At 43.9% G+C, this 23,966-nt stretch overlaps 1 protein-coding gene across 5 annotated transcripts in view; it reads right to left on the reverse strand.

Moving 5' to 3' along the window:
* Positions 1-23,966, reverse strand: part of BABAM2 (BRISC and BRCA1 A complex member 2) — a 400,305-nt gene that overhangs the window by 31,749 nt on the left and 344,590 nt on the right. For all 5 annotated transcript variants that reach the window (XM_045447307.1, XM_045447310.1, XM_045447306.1 and 2 more), the window contains exon 11: positions 1,914-2,067. In XM_045447307.1, coding sequence (XP_045303263.1) covers positions 1,914-2,067 — 154 coding nt within the window. The remainder of the gene's footprint in view (positions 1-1,913; positions 2,068-23,966) is intronic.

The following is a 23,966-nucleotide window of genomic DNA, read 5'->3' on the forward strand; positions in this document are numbered from 1 at the left end:
CAATCTGTTAAGATAAACAGGCTTCACTTACGATATTCCTATACTGAAATCATAGGCTCGTGGTCTGCAACTCCTTAAAGACTCAATTCATACATGCTAAAAGGTCTAGTTCAGAAACACACACACACACACACACACACACACACACACACAGAGCTTTGCCATGGAAACCACAAGGACATGTCTGGTTCAGAGTCCATAGCACGTACCACAAATAACAGCCCATCTTCTAAGGGCAGATCTTGTATATACACAGGGAAAGCCCAGACAATTAAACAACTGCAATACCTCAAACATAAAGCTTACTTTTTAATCCCTTTCTTCAAGTCTATTTCAAGATACCAAAGTCTCAATGATTGTTCTTAGGTACATTTGATTATGTCTGTTGTTTTCCTTAAACACAATTTCAGACTTGGACATCATGGATAAAAAGGGAAAATACAGGGAGAAAGGGCACACTGAAGTTTCAGATAACAACAATTCTGGATTCCACATGAGTCTGGGAAGGTGTGTGTTTCTACAGAAAGCAGCCCTGTCATTATTTAACAGAGCCCCAATCCCGATTAGGTGGAGGCTTTGTACTACAGAAAGTACAGGGGATGCCAGTAGGCACCCTGGGGAGGGTGTCAGGGAGGGGAAGCAAGAGCAACAGGTCCTACTAATCGAGAACATTCTAGGTCTGGAAGGCCAGGTTTTGTCAGTACTTAAAACTGTCAGAAGTTTGGTATGATAAAGACTTTGATCTCTCTTGCTGGGCTACAAATTCCATGAAGACGTGGACAACTTTCAATTTGTTTATCGCTGTATCCCCAGCCTGGAGCTCACTGCCATGGGGGATGCTCAATAAACAGAGAAGGAGTGAAGGAAAAGGATGCTTAATAAGTATTCTTCATTTGTGTGATTTTGTGAATTTTATCATCCTTCAGCTGGGCTCACAGGTATGATCATATGGTGGTTCAGAGTGAGTGATAAAGTAATATCCACCTGCCACTCTAACCATGATTGATTCTTGGAAACTATGATTTTAAGCCACTGTTGCTTCAGTCTAGGAGGCCATGGTTCAACAAGACTGGGGTTCCAGACACTGAAGTCTTATCCACAAGGAACACTCAACATACTTTTACATTTACGTATTCTATATGACTCGTGAATGCTTTCCACAGATAGGTTCACGTGCAGTACTTAAATCCCTAAACTCCAAACTCTAGCTAACTTCAACCTCTATCGAATTTCCAACCTACTTCCATCCCTGTGGATTCTAATAGTTCTAAGCTATTTGTGTAGCCATTTATTGAGTCGAGGAACACACAGGCCCTATTTTGGGCAATGGCTGTAGAGACACAATGAGGTATATAATCACTTTGTTCCTTCAGACATTACAGTTCCACGTGAAAAACTCAGTATTGGATTCATGTATTCACTGCAAAAATCCTATTTGTTTACCATCAGGTGAAATTTTCCATTTAAAAAAAAAATATATGAAAGTAGTTGCTAACATTTTCATCATCGACATCATTTATCCGCTATTCTAACTTCTATGTAGTACTTTTTCTCCAATCTAAACAGACAGATTTCAGAAACATCCTGTAACCCATTAAAAAAAGAAAAACAATCTACCTGATGAGGCTAGATAAGGGGTTGGCAAACTTTTTCTGTAAAGGGACAAATAGCAAATACTTTTTGCTTTGCAGGTCCTATGTGGTATGTTGTAATTTCTCACTCTGCCACGTTAGCAGCCATGCGAACAGACACACAAAATAAGTAAAGAAATGGGCATGGCAATGTTTCAATAAAACTTTATTTATAAAAACAGGCATAGGACGGAATTTAGCCTGTAAGCAATAGTTTGCCAACCCCTGGACTAGATAAACAAAATGCTCCTATTTATAGGAAATAGCAACGGATTCACTTACTTTGCTCTTTTGGCCATCTCATTTCCATCCCATCTGGGGCTGTATGGATAATTTTTTTGGGCCTGGGAATAAAGCTGTCCACTGTTGGTAAAGTGATAGACAGACTGGAATGTGAGAGTCGGCTGGTCTCGAGGGAAAAACAGGGGCAGGTCGACTGCAAAGACAAAAGAAAGGAAAAAAAGTTACGGTTTCAACGTATGGGTTAAACTTGAATGTTGGGTACAGGACTCTATCTGAACTACAAACGGTTTGAGATTTAGGTAAAACATATGGAGGGAGGGGCCAAGAAATACCAAAGTGCCTTCCCTGACTTCAAGGAGTTTACAATCTAGGCACATAAATGAAAATCACACATGAAAATAAATTTAACCAATATGAGGCATGATGTGTGGCTGCTGCTATGAAATGGTCACAGAAGCTGGGCACTCCCAGCCATGTGAATTCCTCCTATGGCATTTACCTTGTCTAGTATTTAGTAGGGAAGTTAGTTGATTATTTTTTTAAAGTCTCTATTAAATCACAAACTCTTCAAAGGTCAGGCAGTATCTTCCTCATCTAGAATTTGATGGAGGGGGTGGGATGGAGGCTGTCCTTAAAAAATGGATTTGGAATGGGGAGCAGGAGGGGCAGGTGATAATCTTTATATTTTATAGGATACGGCCACTGGACTACCAGAAAAAATAAAGTTATCACTTTACTTCCAATCAAGCAGTGAATTCTGCTACTCAGCAGTTTGAAGCATCTCCAGATGTGTTACCACATATAGTTCCTAAACCAGTGGGGGCTCCTTAATGGAACGCAACAGGGACTAATCTGAACACCGCATATGTCTACTGAGGGTAGCCTGATTCCAGTGTTTGCTGCTAACAAGTATTATGCGCTTTGTCTGTTCATTTTAGGGTCCTTTAACTCAATTTTTAAAAATAAAATGACTCCTTTTTAGTTTGAGGCAAAGCAACATTATAAACACAGACTGTTTCAGCAGCACATTCCTCAAGGCATATAATGTGTATTTGTATGAATGTTACCACTTCTAGGGCAAAGAACAGACAGGGACATCAACTTACGAAAATACGATAGTGAGAAAAAATGTGTATAGAATTTCCTAGCTTTACAGAGTACTTTTATATACTTTATCTCATTTGATAGTTATAATTCCATGAAGGAGACATTATTTTTACCATGTGCATTTAGCAGACAGACAAACTTGAGACTCCAAGAGGTTTATTAACTTGCTCACGCCCCAGCTAGGTGGAGGTGGGGCTCGAATCTAGTCCCATGGTGTAAATCCTGAGCTCTCTCTACTGGGCCGCATTGCCTCCTGCTCTTAATGATACTGGTGCAACCTGCTCACAACACATTCATTGTGTCACGGTTACCATTCTCTGAAGTCTCTACTGTGAAGAACGTACAAGATTCATCTTTCTGGCTACACGAGGCAAATATATGAAAAGAAAATACATACTAGATAGCTACACATCTGTCACCATGCCGGTGTAGGGTGACATTTGACTTGGGCTAGGCCCTCTAAGCATCCAAAATGATTTCATGAAGGAAAAGTCAGGTTTGCAGCAAACTTTTTAAAAAACCCAGAAAACAAGAAACAAACAAAAAAATTGTTCAGTGTCTTAGACCACTGCATATATTTGACTCTGACTCAGTGCTGCAGGGGGTTTCTACATATGAATCACCACAACCCAAGAAAAGTGGCAAGACTTTGAATGTCCACTCGTTAGTCACATTTTCCATGGGCCTCCGTGTGGTGCCAGCACATGCCTGTTTGTGCCAAAGCAGAGATTTAGTAACGTATAGGAAACAATACAAAATAGGAAAAACAAACTTAAATTATAAATAATTTGATTCAGAAAGCCCCTTTGAGTCCCTTTATATTACAAAGCAGGATTTGTAACATCTTCAGTCATTTTGAATAAATATTGCTTTCTAAAATTAAGTTTATATCTTTTCTGATTACTCATTTCATCTCCTCTAATTTTAGAAAGCATGCCTATTTACACATAGTTTAATTTGGCTTCAATTGTTTATATTACATATACATTTCCAAGTATAAAACGAGAGTCACATTAACCCCCAAAGCAATCACCAACAGCACCGGTGAAAAGTATTTAACATGCATGAACCTCCCTTAAGAAATGTAGTGATTGTGAATAACAGAATTCAATGGCAATAATTTACCAATTTAAAGTAAGTATAGTCATATTTCGTATCAAAGTAATACAGAGAATACCACAGGCTTCATGATTGTCAAGCTATCAGCTTACTGGGCTTTGGAAAACGTTATATCTTTTGTTCCTGTTATTTTGTTTTGTAGAAAATGAGTTGCTGGTATTTTGACATGCTGAAAAATGATTTTCCCACCTAGTTCTGAACCATCCACTTTGACCCCCTAAATGCCCAATTAAGATCAGAAACAATTCAAAATGTAAATGTAAATTTATTTACCCAGGCAAGTGAATTGTTAGGATTTAAAAAAAAAAAAAAATTTCCAGCCAGCTATATGCTGATATGTACCGCGATTCCCAGAAAAAACAACACTGATTGCATGATTATTTCTCCATGGAGCTTTTTCTAAAAAAGTATAGTTGAAGCCAATATTAAAATCTGAACACAGCAGCTAGATGAACAGTGAAGCAGGAATGGTCAGAGTACTTGAGACATAAAATCGATAATCCACATGAGAAAATAAAATTCAAAAAATATAATTATCTTGCTCAACTGAACTAAACCATACCCTGCCTGTATTGGTCAGGAATCAATAAAAGGATGGATTCTTTGAAAATGTTCTATGCATAAGAAGGAGTTAATCACTAAAATATTTATGAGAAATGCTTTGCATTTTTCTTGAAAGAATGTTTTGGATGGTACAAATTAGTCAGAATTAAAAAAAAACACAACAAAGTTTGTTTTCCTTATCTCCAAATGTTCTTCTCACTTAACACTTGCCTATAGGCTAACTCGTGATTTTTTAAAAAGATTTCACATTTAAGTCATCTCCGCACCCAACGTGGGGCTTGAACTCACAACCCTGAGATCAAGAGTCACATGCTCTACTGACTGAGCCAGGAAGGCACCCCTCACTCGTGATTTTCTGACGCATAGTAAAATAATGACGGCAGGCCTTCGCACAGCTAACTTGTTCTGAAGGCACTCCCAGGGCTCTACGCAGTTTGGGCTCATATTAGCTATATCGGAATTGAATATTTTAACTATTGGCTTCCTTTGAACCCAACCCACCTACCGGCTCAAGTTTGATTCCCAGGGTAGAACCCCTCCATTTGGTTCAGTTACTCGTCAGTATTAGTGGGACAACTGCTGCCTATTTCCTTCTTCCCGTATACAGAGACTGAATTTTGGTCAGCTCTCTAACCACGGAAAGGATGGCCCTCGCTTGTTCAGTATAATGTCAATAACCACTTTCCAAAGCATTGCTTTCTTCAAGAACTTGTTGAAACAAGTCACTGCCAAACACTTCCAATTCTGTGCAACCTGGGCATTTCACAGGATTCATTCACAGGGCACCCCCTGCCAGAGCGCAGGAAGGCACCATGAGGCTCTGTACCAGCTTGCTTCATGGTGGATAGTCACTGCCGTGATGAGCTCCACTGCATACAGTCCCAGAGCTAGTGGTGTTCTCCAAGCGCCCGGCAGCCATGCGGCATGGAGAGGGAGCTGAATATGCATCAGTAAATTTTTTGCTGCCTCTCTCCAAACCATGCTGGGGTTCACACGGGACAGATGCAGTTTCGCTTTCCTTAGTAAACAAGCGTTAAGTGTCCCCAAGTGCTCATCCTTTCACATAAGATGACTTCACTAAAGTTGCATCTGAATTCCTAAGCCTCTCTAGAAATCTGTCACTTCTCCAAAGACCTCCACGATGGAAGAATGACCGTGAACGGCCAAAGCGACGCCACACCATGTATGGGATCCATAGGACAGCTGCCAGATACTCATTCAGAACATTTCAGGCATAGTTCTAACAAGTTTGATTATATGACCTTTCCAGAAAAAAAACCCCTAATTATGGCAAGATTAGGACAAGGTATACTAACAGCAAGTAATGATAACTATCAGTCTGGCACAAAGGAAGGAGAGAGGATAATAAATATAAACAGACTTAGAAAATAAAAAAATAATCCCAGCCTGGGGCCGTTCAGCATAGAACAAAAAGCCCAGCCATCCCTCAAGCTATTACCATACTGTAAGGGACGTTCACTCCCCATCTTGGTAACCTGGCAGACACTCTTGGTTCCCTACCAACAGCCATTCTCCATGGGCAGAGCCCTCCTCCCACTCTAGAGCCCAAAAGTGCTGGGTATTTGCTCTCTCAGCCTTCCATGAGACCAAGGCATAGAAATGTGACTCAGTCCTGCCAATGAGGCCCAAGGGGAAGTCGGCTAGGGGTCTTCTGAGAAATATTTTCCTCTCTGAGTAAAGACACGTGTAAGGAGAAGCCCCCGTTGCATTCGTGCCTAGATCTTATCATGTGAGATCTCGAGGCTTGGAGCTGTGCACCCCACCTTGTGACCATAAGGGGAAAGTCAGCCTGGCAACACTGAGCTGTTGAATTCATCAGCCCTGGAATGCCCAGCTCTGGAGTCCTTGCTATGTGAGACCGTTACAGGTCCTAACTACTTAAACTTCTTTTAATCAGGTCTCCTCAGACTTGCACTCAGAGGCATCTAAAGAAATGTTATTTCTTGCAGCTTCTGTTCAAGAAGGCAGGATAATTGGATAACCAATTTCAGAAGTATTTCCACCAAGCATGGTTGAAAACATTCAAGGCACATAAATAGGAAAGTTTTAGTTGTCAGGAAAATTCAGTTATGTGGGACAGTTCAATCCTTGAACATGCCAAACAAATGAGGGGTTAACCATAATTGCTTCTCTGGGAGTCACATCATCAGATATTTTCATCCTTATTCACCAGTCAGCCATTACTTCATTTCTCCGAACCTTCCAAACGATATATTGCTGTGTCCTTGGGTTAGTAGGGAAGATACTCACGCCTTGGCTTCGTGGTGGTTACAGTTGTGTTTCCATTTTCAGTCCTCTGCAGACTCTCCAGTTCCTAGAAGCCTTATTAGCAGAGAGTCTTAACTCCATGTCGACTTGCTGAAAACTCCCCCTCCAACGATGACTCCATTTGAGGTCAACTCTTCCTAAAGGCATTTTGCTCACATCTCATTCCCAGGCTGCCCCCACAGTGAGCATACCAACCACCTAGGGAAGTCTGCCGTTTATTACTGGACCACCCCTTACTTACACCATCTTACTAACTACACACAAAACCCTTGAGACACATGGAATCTAACCACTAGAAAGTGAAACACCACACATCCAAAGGACTTGCCTACAAGAAATATAAAAGCAAAGTTTTCCAATTCAGAAGTATCCCCCTACTTAAGGCGTTAAAAATAGAATGGTATCTCCGCTTACCATCCTGCCTTACCAGATTTTGTTGAACTGCCTTCAAATTTTCATTGCCTTTTGTAGATCTGACGAGGTAGACAGATTACTTTTGGGGTTTTAATCTTACCAAAATAAAGCCTGGAGATTCTTGAATTTTGCTGTAAATTCTAAACATTCTAATACGGTAGAGGACAGTATGGTATGGTGGAAAAAAGCGCAGCCTTTGGAGTCAGATAAAAATGGGTTTAATTCCTAGCCCCACCATTTATTAGTGGTGAGGCCACAGGCAAAATATTTTAGCTCTGTAAATCCTGATGTTCTCATCTGCAAAATGAGGATAATTTTTAGCTCAGCACTGCTGACAGGACTGGACAAAAACAGAGCAGGTACTAAATAAATATGAATTCCCTTCCCCTTCCTCCTTTCTTCTTTGTTTTGTTTTCAATCTGGCTTTATACACTGTCCCATATATGCGAAATTTCTAACTAGAGCAGAAATGTTCACAGTGCTTAAGTTTTAACTACTTTGATGAAACCTTCTAAACCTTGCACATACCTTCACATCCCAGTGTATAGTATACTGAAAATAGGTTAGCCTTTTCTTGATGACAGAAAACACACCAAAAACCCATTACACATGACGGCCTCCAGGGTTAAGGAAGATTTAGTTTGCCCTTTCCCAATGCCTCCTACACAAGGGCCACGCCTCCTCAACTGTCTACTGGTAAGAGGTGATGTGCTCTTAGAGCGGCACACGGAGGCCCCCAGGACTACGGCGCTATGACATGCTCTCTGCCCCCTGATCGCAAACTTCCTCTACTTTGTTTCCTTTTTCCCCCTTTGCCACTTCTCATCAAGGCCCGCTCTCAATGTCCTCTCTCTTTCTTCCCTCTTCTCTTTCTTCGTCTACTTCATTCCACGTGTGTTGTGTGTCAGCCTCTAAAAAGTCAGGTCCAGCCGACTATCCATCCTGAGACCAGAACGCGGCACGGGGCAGGGGCTGCACTAACGGGAGGGAGGTGATGTGGTGTGGAGTCCCGGGGTGCCTTCCTCCAGCACCGCTCAGTGAGCATCTCCCCCTCCTTTTGTTTCTGTGTTTGTTTCCTTCCAGGTTGACGGCTGTCCCAGATAGTTGGGAGTTACAGGAAATCTGGTCTCTGCTTATATTTTGTTTAGCGTTTGCTTTTGAGGTACTTTATAGATACAAATGAATCATTCCAACACCCAGTGAGACATTCACATAAAAATGTAAGAAGAACCTCAGGATGAAAGGGATGCCATAGTGCTGGCCGGCGAAGAGCTGGGCTCTCTCACCCTGCCCACACAGACGAGCCCAGACTGAATACAGTAGGCTTCTCCTCCCACGAGATCAGAGGTTCAGAACTGGGAGTAAGCATCGGCATCACTGTGGAATCACATAGTGCGGCTATGTGAGCCCTGCCTCAGACCTCTCATTTTCGAAAATGCACCTTAAATGATTCTGATAGGTCCCCCCAGGAAAGAATCGCTCAGACTGTAAGCTGCTAAGGGTAGGGGCCAGGGATTAGCGATCTCAGTATTCCTAGTATTCGGAACAGTTTGTGACATAGGAGAGACTCTTAATAGATGCTTGTTGAACTACAGGAAAGGGGCATGTAAGGGAACTGCAAATTAAAACCTCAAGGAGATCCCATTTCATACCCATTAGATGGACAAACATTTTAAAACCCAACAATGCTCAAGTGTTGTCAAGGTGGTGGGAATTCTCATTCACGGATGAGACTATAAATTTCTATAACCTCTTGTACAATAAAAGTAAAGATGTACATACTTCAAGACTCAGCAATTCCACTCCTAAAATATTATCACCTGTGCATAAGAAGACACATAGGAGAAAGTTTGCTACAGCATTCTTTGTGGTAACAGAAATAGGAAACATGTGAAGTGTCCAGCAACACGAGATTAGATCAATACATTGTCCTATGTTCTTCAATGGAATACCCTATAGCATTTACATTCCATTCAGAAAAGCATTTCCTTGGGGCGCCTGGGTGGCTCAGTGGGTTTAAGCGTCTGACTTCAGCTCAGGTCATGATCTTGCAGTTCGTGAGCTCGAGCCCCATGTCGGGCTCTGTGCCGACAGCTCAGAGCTTGGAGCCTGCTTCGGATTCTGTATCTCCCCCTCTCTCTGCCCCTCCCCTGCTCATGCTCTGTCTCTCTCTCTCTCTCTCAAAGATAAACATTAAGAAAAAAAAAAAAATTTCCTCAGGCCTGGCTCCTTGTTCAATCCCTCAACTATCTTTTGCTTCTGTGACACTGTCCAAGTCCCCACCTTCTTGCAGGAAGCTTTTCTTGCCTGCTCTGTCCCTCAGTGATTTCTCCATCCTCCGTGGCCACGTAATCGAGTTGTAGCTGAACTGCTAATAATTCAGTGTACTTGTTATTTTATATCCTCCACACGTGTAACACTGGGCTGGACACAGTAGTTAGTTGATATATAACCAGTGACTGACTGGCATAGATCATGAAAGTGAGGAAATGTTGATTGCACTAGATGTATAAAAAAGGAAACATGTTTTTATGAGATGCAGAAAGAAATCAAGCAACAGAGAACATCAAAAGTAGCATTTAATACTGCTTTAACTTTTTTTCTCAATTTTTTAAAATGTTTATTTAATTTTGAGAGAGAGAGAGAAGAGGGGAGGGGCAGAGGAGGCCAGCAGAGTATCTGACACAGGCTCTGTGCTGACTGACAGCAGGGAGCCTGATGCGAGTGCAGCTGAGCCACCCAGGCGCCCCTGTTTTAACTTCTATCTTTAAAAGAACTTAGTCACAATAAATTCCTGGCCTGGAAGGATTAAAAAAGAAACCTGGCTACATTCGGGAAGAATATGATGAAAAGAATCCTTAAAGAAGTTAAAATGTATTCAAATGCAAAGGTGTTGGCCCCTTAAAACTAGGCAAAGTCTTTAAAGACGTTTTAGTTTTAATTTTAAAATTAATTGAAAATTAATTTTAATTTTAAAGATTTTTTAAAACCTTTTTATGTTTATTTATTTTTGAGAGAGAGCAAGGGAGAGAGAGAGAGTGAGTGCACGTGCATGCACAAGTGGGGTAGAGGCAGAGAGAGGGAGACACAGAGACCGAAGCAGGCTCCAGGCTCTGAGCTGTCGGCACAGAGCCGGACGCGGGGCTTGAACGCATAAACCGTGAGCATGACTAAGCCGAAGTGGGACGTTTAACTGAGCGAGCCACCCAGGCACCCCTGTAAGGTTTCAGTTTTAAAAACTCACGGACACAGTACCAAATGTAGATGATTAGAAGAAAAAAGGATACATTTAAAATAGTTAAAGTAGAGGGACTGACACTGGTCAGTTTAAGTTCCAGTCTTGAAAAATCGGAACATGCTGCCAGGTACAAATCTGCAAGGACTGTGACTGTGCCACAGCGGATGACTCATGTAGTTTTATGAAGAAAAAAAAAGTCTGAAACTAACCTCATCTTATTTTATTTTATAAAAAAGCCAAAGCCAGAGAGAATATGGGGGAGGAGCAGAGAGAGAGGGAGAATCCCAAGCAGGCTAGGCACTGTGAGCACAAAGCCCGACCCAGGGCTCAAACCCATGAACTGTGAGATCACGACCTGAACCAAAATCAAGAGTCAAATGCTCAACTGACTGAGCCACCCACGCGCCCCTAATCTCGTTTTCTTAAAGGATCTAATTATGAGCTTTATGCTCTAGAGAAAACAGCAACAAGTATCCAATTTGACAGGAATTTCTGGAGCATTTACTATGAGCCAGCTCTGGGAGGCCATGGTGACCAAAGCTGGGTCCTCCTTGTGACAGTGGCAGCATGCCCTTGACTCTCACTGTTCTCAGGAAGGGAGATGGCGATGAGAGCTCTAGTAGAGGTAGTAACCACCACGGGGTATGTGTTGGAAAGAGGAGCTCTATTCCAGAAGGCTTAGTAGATGGGCAGGGCCTTGAAAGACGAGTGGGATTCTGACAGGCGGGTGCAGCAGGGGGATTTTGACTGGGAGGGGGAACAGAGGGGATGCCAGGCAGAGGGAACAGTATTGAGCAGTCAGAACAGAGAAGAGTGAGGGAATGAGGGGCGGTCAGGGTAAAGGGAAGACAGGCCTGGAGGACAGCATGCCGGTGCAGAGGGGCTCTGGATCAAGATGGCACACTGTGGAGAGTTGTAAACACAAAGCAAAGAAGTGTGGACACTCTTCTATGAGCGGTGTTAGCCTTGAACATTCCTAGGGGAAATATCCCATACCACCCATTCCCGTGGGTCAGAAGTTTTCCTATAATTTAAATACCCCCAGCATAGGAGGGCCTGGGTGGCTCAGTCTGTTAGGCATCCGACTTTGGCTCAGGTCATGAACTCACAGTTCGTGAGTTCAAGCCCCACGTCAGGCTCGGTGCTGACAGTTCGGAGCCTGCTTGTAATTCTGTGTCTCCTTCTCTCTCTGCCCTCCCCTGCTCACGCTCTGTCTCTTTCTCAAAAATAAATAATAAAAAAAATAATAAGTACCCCCAGCATAGTATAAATCCTCCAGAATGGAGAGTATAATACACAAATCAAGAATAAATTTTATTTCTTCGTAGAAGAGAGCTGTCATGTACTCCTTAGTATGGGGATTGATTCCTCTTTATAAAACCTCTCTTAAAACCTACTTGTGCATCCTTTATAGTCACAGGAGGCTCTGAAGGAAAAGGCTGATGGTAACGGGCTGTTGGCCATTTATGGGAGTCCTCCATTTTCTCTCAAACAACTCTGACTTCCTATATGGACAATCCATACAGTAGGGCCTAAGATTTGGTACTGGATTTAAGATTGGGATGGGAATAGTTGAAGTCAAATATCTGACCATGTTGGAAACCATGCCCCTCAAGAGTGACTATGTGCTTCCTTGTAAGATGGGGCAGAAGCTCGGGTCACCATGTCATTCTGCTCTACAGAAACCTCCACTTGCCTATTTTTATTTGTGTATTGCACTTTCCCAGCATTCTCCACTACAGATTTATATTGTGCTAGGATGTTAAAATTACAGGAGAATGTCTGACCCACTAGATTTGGTGCTATGGGGTATTTTCCCTGGAAATGTTCAAACATAAGCCACTGCATTCTTGGGTTGCTGTTGGTTCAGTTCTGTCTGGTGAGAAGGACAGGAAATTGCTTATCTAGGTGAAGTTGAAGGTTCAGGTGAAGAAGGCACGTGTTCTGTATGTGGTGAACCAGCCTCTACTTAGTAGCTGTACAATTTTGGCATATTAACTGGTCCCTCCGAGCCTCTCTCCTTATCTACCAAACAAGAAAAACTCTAACCTCTGGGTTGGAAATAAAGCATGCAACACAGTAGCTGGCACATAGGAAGTGCTTGATAAATACAGGTTGGAGCCTAAAAGGAATCAAGAACAGGAAAGTATACGATCTTTAGAATTTGACAGATCTGGGCTTGATTTCTACTTTCCCAGTTACACCGTGGGTGCCCTCAGGCAATTTACTGAACTCCCTGAGCCTAGGTTTTCTAATCTTTAAAATGGGATAATACCTACCTTGCAAGACTTTTGAGTGGTTTACATGATATAATAAATATATACGGAATACTTGCCACATAGAAGACATCCATAAATGAGACCTATGATTACTCACCTTTTCCTCAGAAGCAATTAAAAAAAAACAAACAAACCTGAGTCTATAGAATTCCTTTTCCAACTGGACTTTCAGCTGAGAAAATACAACCTATAAATTAAAAGTAGCCAAATTCTTTCAGGTAAGCTTCCAACTTAGTTCTGCCACTATTTATATTTGAGGCAAATTCAGGAGTCCTTAGGAACTCTTCATTTTGAATTCCATAATCTCCTTCCTTCAAAAAAAAAAAAATCTGGAGAATCTAAGGTCAAATGGGGTTTTGCAGCAAAAGTTGACCACGGACCAGAGAACAGCGAAGGAGGGAGGAAAGAGGGAGGAAGCCTGAAGAAAACTTGGCCAGACGGTTTTCTTTTGTGCTTGGATACTGAGATACTCTTTATTCTCATAGGTGCTTCCTGTAAGTTAAAGGCTTTTTTATTTTCTTGCTAAACTATTCATGAGTGGTTTTGCTCTTTGGGGAAAAGAAAAAAGGAAAAAAAAAAGATCAGAAATATAACCAGTCTTCATATATTTAGACATTATATTTGGTCTGTGAATTTCCAAGTTTTTGTTTAGTGGTTATCGTTTTGGGCCCAGCTCCTAGGTCATTATTTCTTCTGTGAGAATTGGTGGGGGAGACAGTAGGGGAACGGAAACAAATTCTTCCTTGATAGCAGTTCTAATTAGGAATTTCATCTGAGAAGAAGGTATGATTGCCATCTAAAACATCTAAAATGATGTTTTTAAGTGGTCCTGTTCTCCTATCTAACGACTTCAAAGAGAGTAACTATGTAAACAGAGGTGATCATGTGGAGGCAAGACCTCAAGTGAGTTGCTTGGACAGTACATTCAAACTTAAAGGAATAAGGTAATTTTCAAGCAAAGGTACTTAGAGCCGTGTTACCTAAGGAAGACAAGCATATTCACATTCAAGCTGAGGGTTTTTTCTTGGAAGCTCCAAAACTTTCTTCCTTTTTACTGATTTGACAGGAATCTTTCTAAAGTAGACTTCACATTTACTTCTCTCATATCCCTTTCTAAATGACTCAAAGTGAAAATTATAAATATCAACTCTTAGAGTGGACTGTATATATGGTCATGACATCACACCAGCCCCTACACTAATTGGTGTCTGTCACCTGCATTTCTTGGTTCCCTCCACCCCTACCTCCTAGCTCGGGCTATTTCGTTTGTACATCTATATGCTACAGACCGTCTATGGGCAGTTAGGCTGCTAGGGACTTGGGAACTAGCATGCCAGCTTATTACAAGGGATAAGAGCCAGGCCTGGAAGGCTCTTTGTGAGTAAAATACACAGACTTTGTGACCCCTCTTTAGCCAACTCCCTTCCTCTCGGCTATGTTTTGACAGGTGTGCTCACAGGATAGAGCTGAGCTGCAGATAGGTGAGATATTTACTTTAAAATCTCCATGTCTTGTCAAATAGAGGACACACTTGTTAAACAACAGTACAGAAAGGGGTCTTGGGAATCATCTATGCGGGTGATAACTGAGCAGCCTGCAGTATAGAGGGGTGAACTGCTTGAGCAGCCACACTGAGGACAGACCCCCACATCCAGCAAGCCACACATTACTGTGTGTGCCACTTACAACCTGGTGCATCTCCCAGCAGGTGCTTTTACAGTAGTTAAGACTTTGGGTTCTTCATTACCCCAGCTCGGAAAAATCTCTTGCTACAGACGACAGTTGGGCGTAGGCAGTCTTTTGTTTTTGTGGTGGTTTTTTGTTTTGTGTCTCATTCTAATATATAAATAAATATATATATTAAATTTTTTTTAATGTTTATTTATTTTTGAGAGAGACAGAGACAGAGCGTGGGGGGGGGGGTGGTGGGGAGGGGCAGAGAGATAGGGAGACCCAGACCTCGGAGCAGGCTCCAGGCTCTGAGCTGTCAGCACAGAGCCCAATGTGGGGTTCGAACCCATGAACTGCGAGATCATGACCTGAGTCAAAGTCGGATGCTTAACTGACTGAGCCATCCAGGCATTCCTAAATAAATATATTTATGCTAAGAATGCTAAGAAACAGGAAGGAAATGAACATTTATCGCATGCCTACAATGTGCTGGGTACTTTGTGCCACACGATTCTCTCTTGCCCGTTGTCCCCAGGGAACAAGCCTGTCCCTGGGGCAAGCACGAGAACTTGCTTGCAGCCATGAAGAAGACGGGCTACTCCCAGCCCATCTGGGTCTACAGTCCATGTTTCTTCCACTGCAAGGGCTACAGATTATATTTACTGCTTGTTTCTGACATTCTGGAAGGAGTTTTTCCTCAGGGCCATTTTGGCTCATCTGCCATCTCAGCCAGGGGTGGCTATTGGCAAGCAACTTCTCTGGCCATTGATGAAGAAAGTGTGCAAGAAAGGAAGAAGAGAGACTGGCATGCACAGTCACAACAGACCTAGAGGAGGAATAGGAAGTGTTTGTCTTTCAGACCTTAAAAATTATTCTCAAGGGTACAACGATCTCAGGCTTTCGTGGATTTTTATTTTTGACGTTTCAATCTCCTTGTTTCCTTCCTTTTGACTGGGAAAGCATTTTATGTTCATATCTATGGGGTTTTAATGGTATCTGACATTGTTACTCATTTCTGTTCTTCTCCCATGGTTTCCATAACACTGTATTGATCTGCTACTTCCTTTCCTTTTAAAATGTTTACTGCCTTTTCTCTGTCTGCTTCACAGCCCCTCATTCCCAAAGCTCAACTGAGGGGCTTGTTAACCCTGAAGGTGTGGCCCTCAGTTTTCCTCCTTTAGAAAGCTGCAGAAAAGTCTCATTTATTGATACCCTCTGATGACTTCAAAATCTCCATATTGTTCCCTGACTGCTCACCTACACTTCAGTCTGATAATTCCAGATGCCTGCTGGATGTCGGAACAGAGTTTTATGGCTTAAATATGTTTTCACATATACCGTCTCACGTGTACTTTTTAAGCTGGGCATATAACTCCATTTATAGGTCAGAACACGGCCACTCGGAAACAGAAAGCAGTCTGTTCAGAATAACAGTTATAGGACGGAGCTGGACCTCAAATTCAGGCCTTCAGGTTCCGAACCCAGTGGTCTTGATGCCATTAGGATGTTCTGCTGTCGACTGGGGAAGAATCATACCACACATGTGAAACAAAAGCCACTGCATGCTCCCCATTCACTCGCATCCAGGTTGGGTCTGATATTCCACCCATATTCTGTCACCCGAGACTCTTTATTCTGTTTCCATCTCTGGAGAGCCTCACCGTTGACAGCGTATCCTGTAGAGGACTGTCCACAAGGCACGGTACTATCGAGAGGGGACAGGAGAGGGCCGGGGGCCATGTCTACGCCCAACGTGGACAAACACAAGTGGGCATATATATTAAAAAACAGCACCCCACTTTACACAGCTGAATACACTTTGTATTAGGCCTCCCATGCCCACCAATTTGGGTCTGCTGCAAATACTCATCATTCACACCTGAAGTCATTCACTATGCTTTCTCTGCCTCCAGGAATCGCTTTTCTGCCTGTCCTACACAGTGATGCCAGTTTAATTACCTTAATTTCACCCCTTGTTCTAGCCCATGGGGACTAACCAAGGTCTCCTGGATAAAAATAGAATTTTTGAATGCTACTGGGGAGCAGCTCAGATGAGGCCTATCTAGCTGATCCTCCTAAAGAAGGCATGGGACGGCCATCAGCTTCTGGTTAAAACACTGAGACCTGAAAGTTGAAACTCATATACACAGAGCATTTAAGGACAGATGAAAAGAATTAGATAGGAATAAAAAAGAGAGGGAAGTTCCAAAGAGCTTTAAAGTAAAGTGCTTAAACCTGGTCACACCTCGGCAGAGCCTGACGTGGACTCAACAGTCAGCCCCTTCTCGCTGAGCCCGCCTGCCGCCCTTACAATGAAACAGCTCTTCTAACCTGCTCCCCTCTTATTCAGAACCCCTTACCAGCACTCTGTGTGATGGAAAACGCTCTGTTTCTATAAGCCGAGTGGCTCACTTGAGGTATATCATTAATTGGTTCCATGGAAAAACAGGTCTGAGTCTTTAAATGTTCAACTTACTAAGTTATCACTCAACCAATCTTAGCTCGTGGGAAAGTGAAATGGAAATCTGCAAAGGAGTGTGTGAGCAGGCCCCAATATGGCTTCGGAGGAGAGGTGTGGGAATCCCAGGTCTAGACGAATGCTGTAACAAGTGGTGGCGTATCTCGTGTGCGTGTGCACACACACATATGTGCGCATGCACACATAAACACACACACTACTATCTAAGTTTACACCTTTGTGTATATGTGTGTGTATTTGGTTTAAGCAGCAGGACAATTTCAGACTTGTACAAAAAGAGGTGGGAGAGCTTCTTGTCTGAACCTCAGAGACAGTGACCATGAGCATTCCTGACCATGGGACTGGTCCTGGCCAGTAGGAGTTAAGGCATCTTTTAGGATAGTACCACCTATGGCGTTTTAATGATTTAAAAAAGAAATCAGTTATGATTTGGTATGAGAGTAGGACCAAATGCATTATTATTAGTCAAATAAGGAAAGAGTATGTGAGTTTGTACATTGATTTATCAAGTGTCTGAGCTGCCCTAACTCCTACGCTAAGGGAAGGGGATTTCGAGACGAAAGAGAAATGACCTCTGCCCTAAAAAGTTCATCACTGGGAAAGGTCAGTAAACCAAGTATTCACAATACAGTGTGAGAAGTCTGAAGTAGGAGGCTGCATTACATGGTCTGGAGTTCAGATGAAGAGACTCTAGATGAACTACCTGCTACTCAGGCTTTGTTTTCTTTTTGCCTCAAAACGCGCCATCTTTCTTTAGCAGACAATAAAAAGGAAAGCAAGAGACCGATGGCTTGGCTTTGCTGACAAGCATCCCTGCTGAATTGTGCTGAGGTTTCTGGTGGACTAAACCTCAGGTCCAGGGACAACTCGATTTTACTTCTCAAGCTGCCTGTTCACCTGGCCATGGCAGAGAAACAAGGTGCGAACCCTTCAGTGGCTCTGAGGGGCACTCGGGCAAGAGAGTGAGGGGTGCCAGCTCAGTGTATTACTCTTGTCTATATATTTTGCTCATGAGCGGCCAGACTCTATGGCCAAGAAATCCCGTGGTTAAACAGGCTGTGCTGGTCATTGGGACCTGCAGGACCAGATCAGGGTGACAGGCCATGGGGCCTGATCTGAGGAGTGGGTGTTTCTGTATCAGGGCTCAGGCTGAGGTAGGAATGCTGTAGAGCATTCCCGTGCCTCATAAATTTGCTGAGGTGAATGACCAGTTTTATTCTGTTTTCATTTCCAGTATGTCACTGATAAAATAAAACTGAGTAACTGAAAAAACAATTATGTGTTGGGATGTCACAGCAATGTCAAACTGCTATACAAGTTTGTAAATGTTTCCTCTCTATTTCTCTGTGTCTCTTCACAGTCGGGTCAAGAGCAACAATCCGTAGCCCACACTTTGAGCCTCTGGAGCAGGTCTCCTGGCACGCTTTTGCTTGTGCTACCCGCCCACTGGGCATCTGGCCACCAGGCTAACCGTGGCTCCCTGAGGGGCTGTCCGAATGGTAACAAGCTGTCCACCACACCTTTCCGTGTGGCTGGAGCCGGCCCTGTGCAGACCTTAGATACCTCTTTTCTCCTCCCTAGCTGACCAGTTCCTTTCAGTGAGGCTCATTTTCTGCTAAAAAAACACCTGTCCTCATGACTCTGCCTAATGCCATCTGTCACCTCATAGGACAAACAGTCTGTACCACACCCTCTGCTTCTGCTCCAGGAGTCACCTTCTCACTTCTTCTCAGAGTGTTCTTGCCACCTCCTATCTCAAGTGAAACCTGGCTTTCTCTCGTGACCACCGCCTGGATAGAAGCCACTGGTCTTCCCAGACTTGCCTACATACTCAAGCCTCACCTCCGAGAAAAGCATCCCCATTCGAAGCTCCTACCATTTGGCTACACGACCTCTGTCGATCCCCTTTGCTGTTACCTACTCGGGCTCCTGGTTACACACTAATGCTCTTGAGAACCTCTCCACCTGCTCCAAGACTCCTCTCCGTTCTGATCTCCGTAATCATCCAGTGTAACTTCATCACGTGCAAGGGCAACCCACCCAGCACCCGCTTCCCTGGGACCACACCCTGAACCTTCTCATCATCTATTCGTGCTCTAGTCACAAAATTATAACTTCTGAAACCCTCGCCTCTGACCCAATTTAAAAATTCACTGATTCAGAGACAGTTGTGCGTGCCAATTAGGTTCCAGGTACTGTCAGGTGCTAGTAATAGTGAGATGAATGAAACAGCTCTTGGTTTGCTGCGCTGTTGGCTCTGATGGCTTTGCCACAACTTCCTGTCTCTTCAAAGACGTTAATCCCTCCTCTGACACCTTCACTCAGGAGACAAGCCTGCTTCCAACTACTTAGAGAAAATGGACACTCGGGGTAAATATCTCCATTTCTGGCCCTTCCTCCCTTCCCACACATCTTATTTAGCAATATCTGTCTGCACCCTTTCCTCCTGTCTCAGAGGAGGCGAGTTCCCTCTTGCTCAAAGCTTATTCCTTGACTGTGTCCCATGCTCCATACTTTTTTTTAATTTTTTTAATGTTTTATTTATTTTTGAGAGAGAGAGAGAGAGAGAGAGAGAGAGCGAATGCACAAGCAGGGGAGGAGCACAGAGAGAGACACAGAATCTGAAACAGGCTCCAGGCTCTGAGCTGTCAGCACAGCACCCGACGAGGGGCTTGAACTCACAAACCATGAAATCATGACCTGAGCCGAAGCCGGACGCTCAACCGACTGAGCCACCCAGGCGCCCCCATGCTCCATACTCTTAAGTCACATAGGGTTTTGCTCTTTCAACTCTCTCTTCTCTCTAAATTTCAACCTCTTCCACTGGTCCCATCTCGCTATGCTGCAGAATCCCTTATCCCGCAAAGCACTCCCTTGACCACCACCCGGGCCGCCTACTTCCCGTTTGCTCTTCTCTCTTTTTCCAAACTCTGTAAGAGAACTGGCTCAACTCCTTCATTGTCGATGAATCCCCTAACCCACTGACACCCGGCTTCCGCCTACACTAACGTGTGGATGTTTCCTTTACTAGTCGAACACTGTGCACCGGGACATTAATTACCAAAGCAGATGCTTTTCATCCTTGGCTCCCCCACCACCCTGCCTTTCCGGTGCCCCTCTCGCCCAGTTCTCATCCTCCCTCCGGACTGCTCCTCGGCCTCCACCCGGTCCCCTCTCATTACAGACACCGCCTGGAGCGGCCCACCAGGCCCGAGGCACGTGGCCCACACACCTGCATTCGCCAGGATGGCTCTTCTGAATTTTAGCCTCACATTTTTGGAGGCTGAATATTTTGAATATCTCCACCTGCTTATCCTATTAACACCTCAAACTCAATATATTCAAACTCATTGTCTTTTCCCTTATATTCTGGTCTTCTTCTTAAGTTTCTGCTCACCACTCAGCTAGCCCAGCCAGGAATTACAATTCCTCCTCCCTCCCTCCTTAAATCTGTGTGTTCACTGAGGCCTGCTGATTCTACCTCTGAAGTCGTTCTAGGGTCTGGCCTTCCTCTCCCTCTTGCCTCCCCCTGTTTCAGTACCTCACATTCCCCTGTCTGGACTGGTTATCCCAAATGGTTTTGCTCTCCCCAGCTTTCTCCCACTTGAATTCATCCTCCCCTCCGCCATCAGACCTGTAACATCACTGAGATAATGTCACATATTTAAAATCCTCCCAAGGCTCTCGAATAGTAATAGGATGCACTTTGAACTCCTCACACACAAAGCCCTTCTTAACCAGGCACATTCTTTCCCACCTCATCTCCCACTACTCCCTTCACTCAACTACCCTGCAAATGCGACTTCATTATCATTCTCTGTCTTCTGAGTGTGCCGCCATCGGTGCATGAGCTCACTGTCCTCTCCGTCTGGGATATCTCTTCCTTGTTTTCTCCCTAGAAGATTTCTACTAGCACGTACAGACCCAGCTCCAGGACATTTCTGTAAAACACAGGGGTCTGACACACCTGCATCATGCATCTGTATGACACGGCTTCCACACAGTCGTCGCCTCCACGTATCTGCGTACCTGGCTCCCTGACCTGACTGCAAACTCCTTAGTACACCTACCCGTTTATGGGACTACGGGGTCTAACACAGGAGTCGGTGTGTAGATACTCAAATGTTTGCTGACTTGAGTGTACACACGGCTTTTCTCTTTGACAACAGAACACGGTTTTTAACCTCTGCCTGCCCTGATGTTCTTAGTAATAGTGCTACATGCACAGCAGGTGAGGAATGAAGGCAGTTACAGAGGTAAACGCCAGTTGACCGAAGGAGTTAAAAGTGATGGTTATTAAGCAGGCGTGGGACAGAGTACTTTTGCTTTTCATTATAGGTCTTTCTGGAGTATTTGCTTTTGTAACCATGTTCGTGTTTCTTTGATAAACATAATAAATACAAGGCTCTTTGTTGGTTAGGAACAGTCTATTGATAATGTCTACAAGCCGCAAACTGTATTTTCTGTATATTTGAAGGGACAGGTCATGTTCTGAGGGCTTAACTCCAATCGGGCTGCATAATCAGCATGTGCCAACAACTGGGGGGTAGGCCTGCTGTGCTGGGGCACCTGCAGGGACACCTGGCCAGTAAAGGCCAGCACCGAGAACCGCTAGGCAGCCCTGTAGAGAGAACAAGGCATTTGCTTCAACACGTGTGTCTACACATAGAGATTATTTTTATCAACATGTGTCCACACACGTATGTAGGGTATTAAAAGAAAAACCCTAAGAACACACTTCAAGAAAATGTGATTTTATTTCTTCTAATCCCTGCCATGGGCACAGTGTGGCTGGGAGCAAGCCTGTGAAAGTTCTGCCACTTCATAAAAACCAGATTTTTAATACGGTAGGCTAGAGATTTCACTCACTCACTCACTCACTCACTCACAAACATTTGGTTAAAGGAATGTGGGCCAGAATGCCGGACATGATAGTGCCGAAAGGGGCAGGCCGAGATTTCTACTGAGGACAGTCGTGCACCAGAGTAAGGGACCCAAACATCAAGGTGCACAGCAATGGACAGCAACAGACTGAAGGGGCACATTAGCCAGCGTAGACCACAAACGGATTCTTTCAAAGGCCAGAGACAAAGATACATCAATCCTTGCTAAAAACATCCGATGACTGTGTGGTACAAAGACGTATTTTGCTCTGGTATGTAATTTCCTTGGTACTTAACTATAAAAGTGTATCAGAATTGAATTCGAGTGCTCTTTCTAAATGGGAGCTGAGTCACAGGTACCTCAATGCTGTGTCTGCAGTCTAATGTGGGTGACTCACATCTGTAAAATTCTGAGAGAAAGTACCAACCGACCCGTTGCTGAGTCATCTTTTGCATGGATGCTGGGTTCATGAGCTCTGTAAACTATAATGAGTGATCTAGCCTTTTACCATCTCTTTATTCTTTTCTAAACAGTACAAATTACATCTCTAAAAATAACTTCATCTATGCAAGTGAGTCACTTCGACCTGACAAGCTTCCACAAGTTACCCAGCTAAATTGTAATATTTACTTGTGAAGGGACAAATCTTACTGTCATATTAGCCCCATTTTTTCTTTCTTTCTTTCTTTTTTTTTTTTTTTAAGATCAAAATTTGGTAGACTTAGGGAGGGAAGGAGGGTTTCATCAAATGTTTTAAAGAAAATATGGTTTGCTCTTAACCTTCGACATGGGCAGGGGTTGGAGGTGGAGGGGGGAAGGAATCCTTTGGAAGCCATTTCTAACAGCTTATAAAAACAAAAGTTTTAATATTTCAGGTTAAAGATTAATCGAACATTCTGCACTTTTCTCTTAGTGAGGGGTGCTGTTGACTGTTGAGAGAGAAGTATCAGTGATCTTATTTACCTTAAAATCCCGAACTGTGAATTTATGACGTTTCTGACGAAAGTACAGCCACGCTAATAAACGCATACGTATTCAACATTAATTTTTACTGTCGCAGTGGCTGATTTCCCTCACCACGCCCTGGATTCTCTAGCTATGTAACTCAGCTTTGGCCTCCACCCATCTGCTGGGTGGCTGTCCAACCCTCAGGCCTGCCTGCTGGTCTTCGGCTTGCCTTTCTGGGCCTGGTGTTGCCAGCCCTCCCCAGCCCTGCCCCAGGCCTGTCCCAGTTAGGCAGTAAGTACAATGACTTCAACCAGAGGCAGGAGCCAGTTACCTGCGTGGAGCTCATGCCTTCATAAATTAGGCAGCAATACTGAAATGTCAAAGCACTATTTATCTACACGCCGGCTGAAGCCAGAGAAGACTGGAAGGGTTTCTCATCAGTGTTGGTCAGGAATGGAATTACTGAAAGCTCTAGGCCTAGAAAGTTCCCAGAGCTATTTCAGCTTCTCCTTTAAGAAATCAGACCACGTGGCCTCAGTCCCTTGACCCCATAAATAACAGCTCCCAGGGAATGGAGGTGCTTTAGAAGAGAAAGATGAAATCACTGGTCCATTTGAAAAGTCCCCAGGAAATGGCCTGCTAAGCCCACTGCCTGGCTCCGACCAGGGCAGAGGCTGAGTCACCTACATCCCTCCCGACTCCCGATCAGGGGGCCAGCTGGAGTCATCCTGACTCTGCTCTTCCCCCTGGTGAGCGGCCAGCCCCGCAGAGGGCCCACTGAGGCCTGTCTGCTCCGGTCACTCCTGCTAGGTCTTCACTAATTCGGCCTCAGTCCCAGCCTGGCTGAGACCTGACCACAACCTGCAGGAGCTCTCCTTCGCCTCCACACCACCTATGGGCTCTGCTACACCTTGGCTCCTCTCTAGGACACAGTGCCCCTCGTCTTCCTTTCACCCCGCAAAACTGATGTTACTTAACCTGAGGCTCTCTTCTCTCATGTGAAACGGGGTGAATAACCACTGCCTTCCAGGGTAGTGATGATGAAAAGTGACCCTGGAAGTGAAAGTGTGCCACAGGCTGCAAGCGTGCTCTGACTACCA

This window comes from Leopardus geoffroyi, chromosome A3, assembly GCF_018350155.1.
Source record: "Leopardus geoffroyi isolate Oge1 chromosome A3, O.geoffroyi_Oge1_pat1.0, whole genome shotgun sequence".
Classification (NCBI taxonomy): Eukaryota; Metazoa; Chordata; class Mammalia; order Carnivora; family Felidae; genus Leopardus; species Leopardus geoffroyi.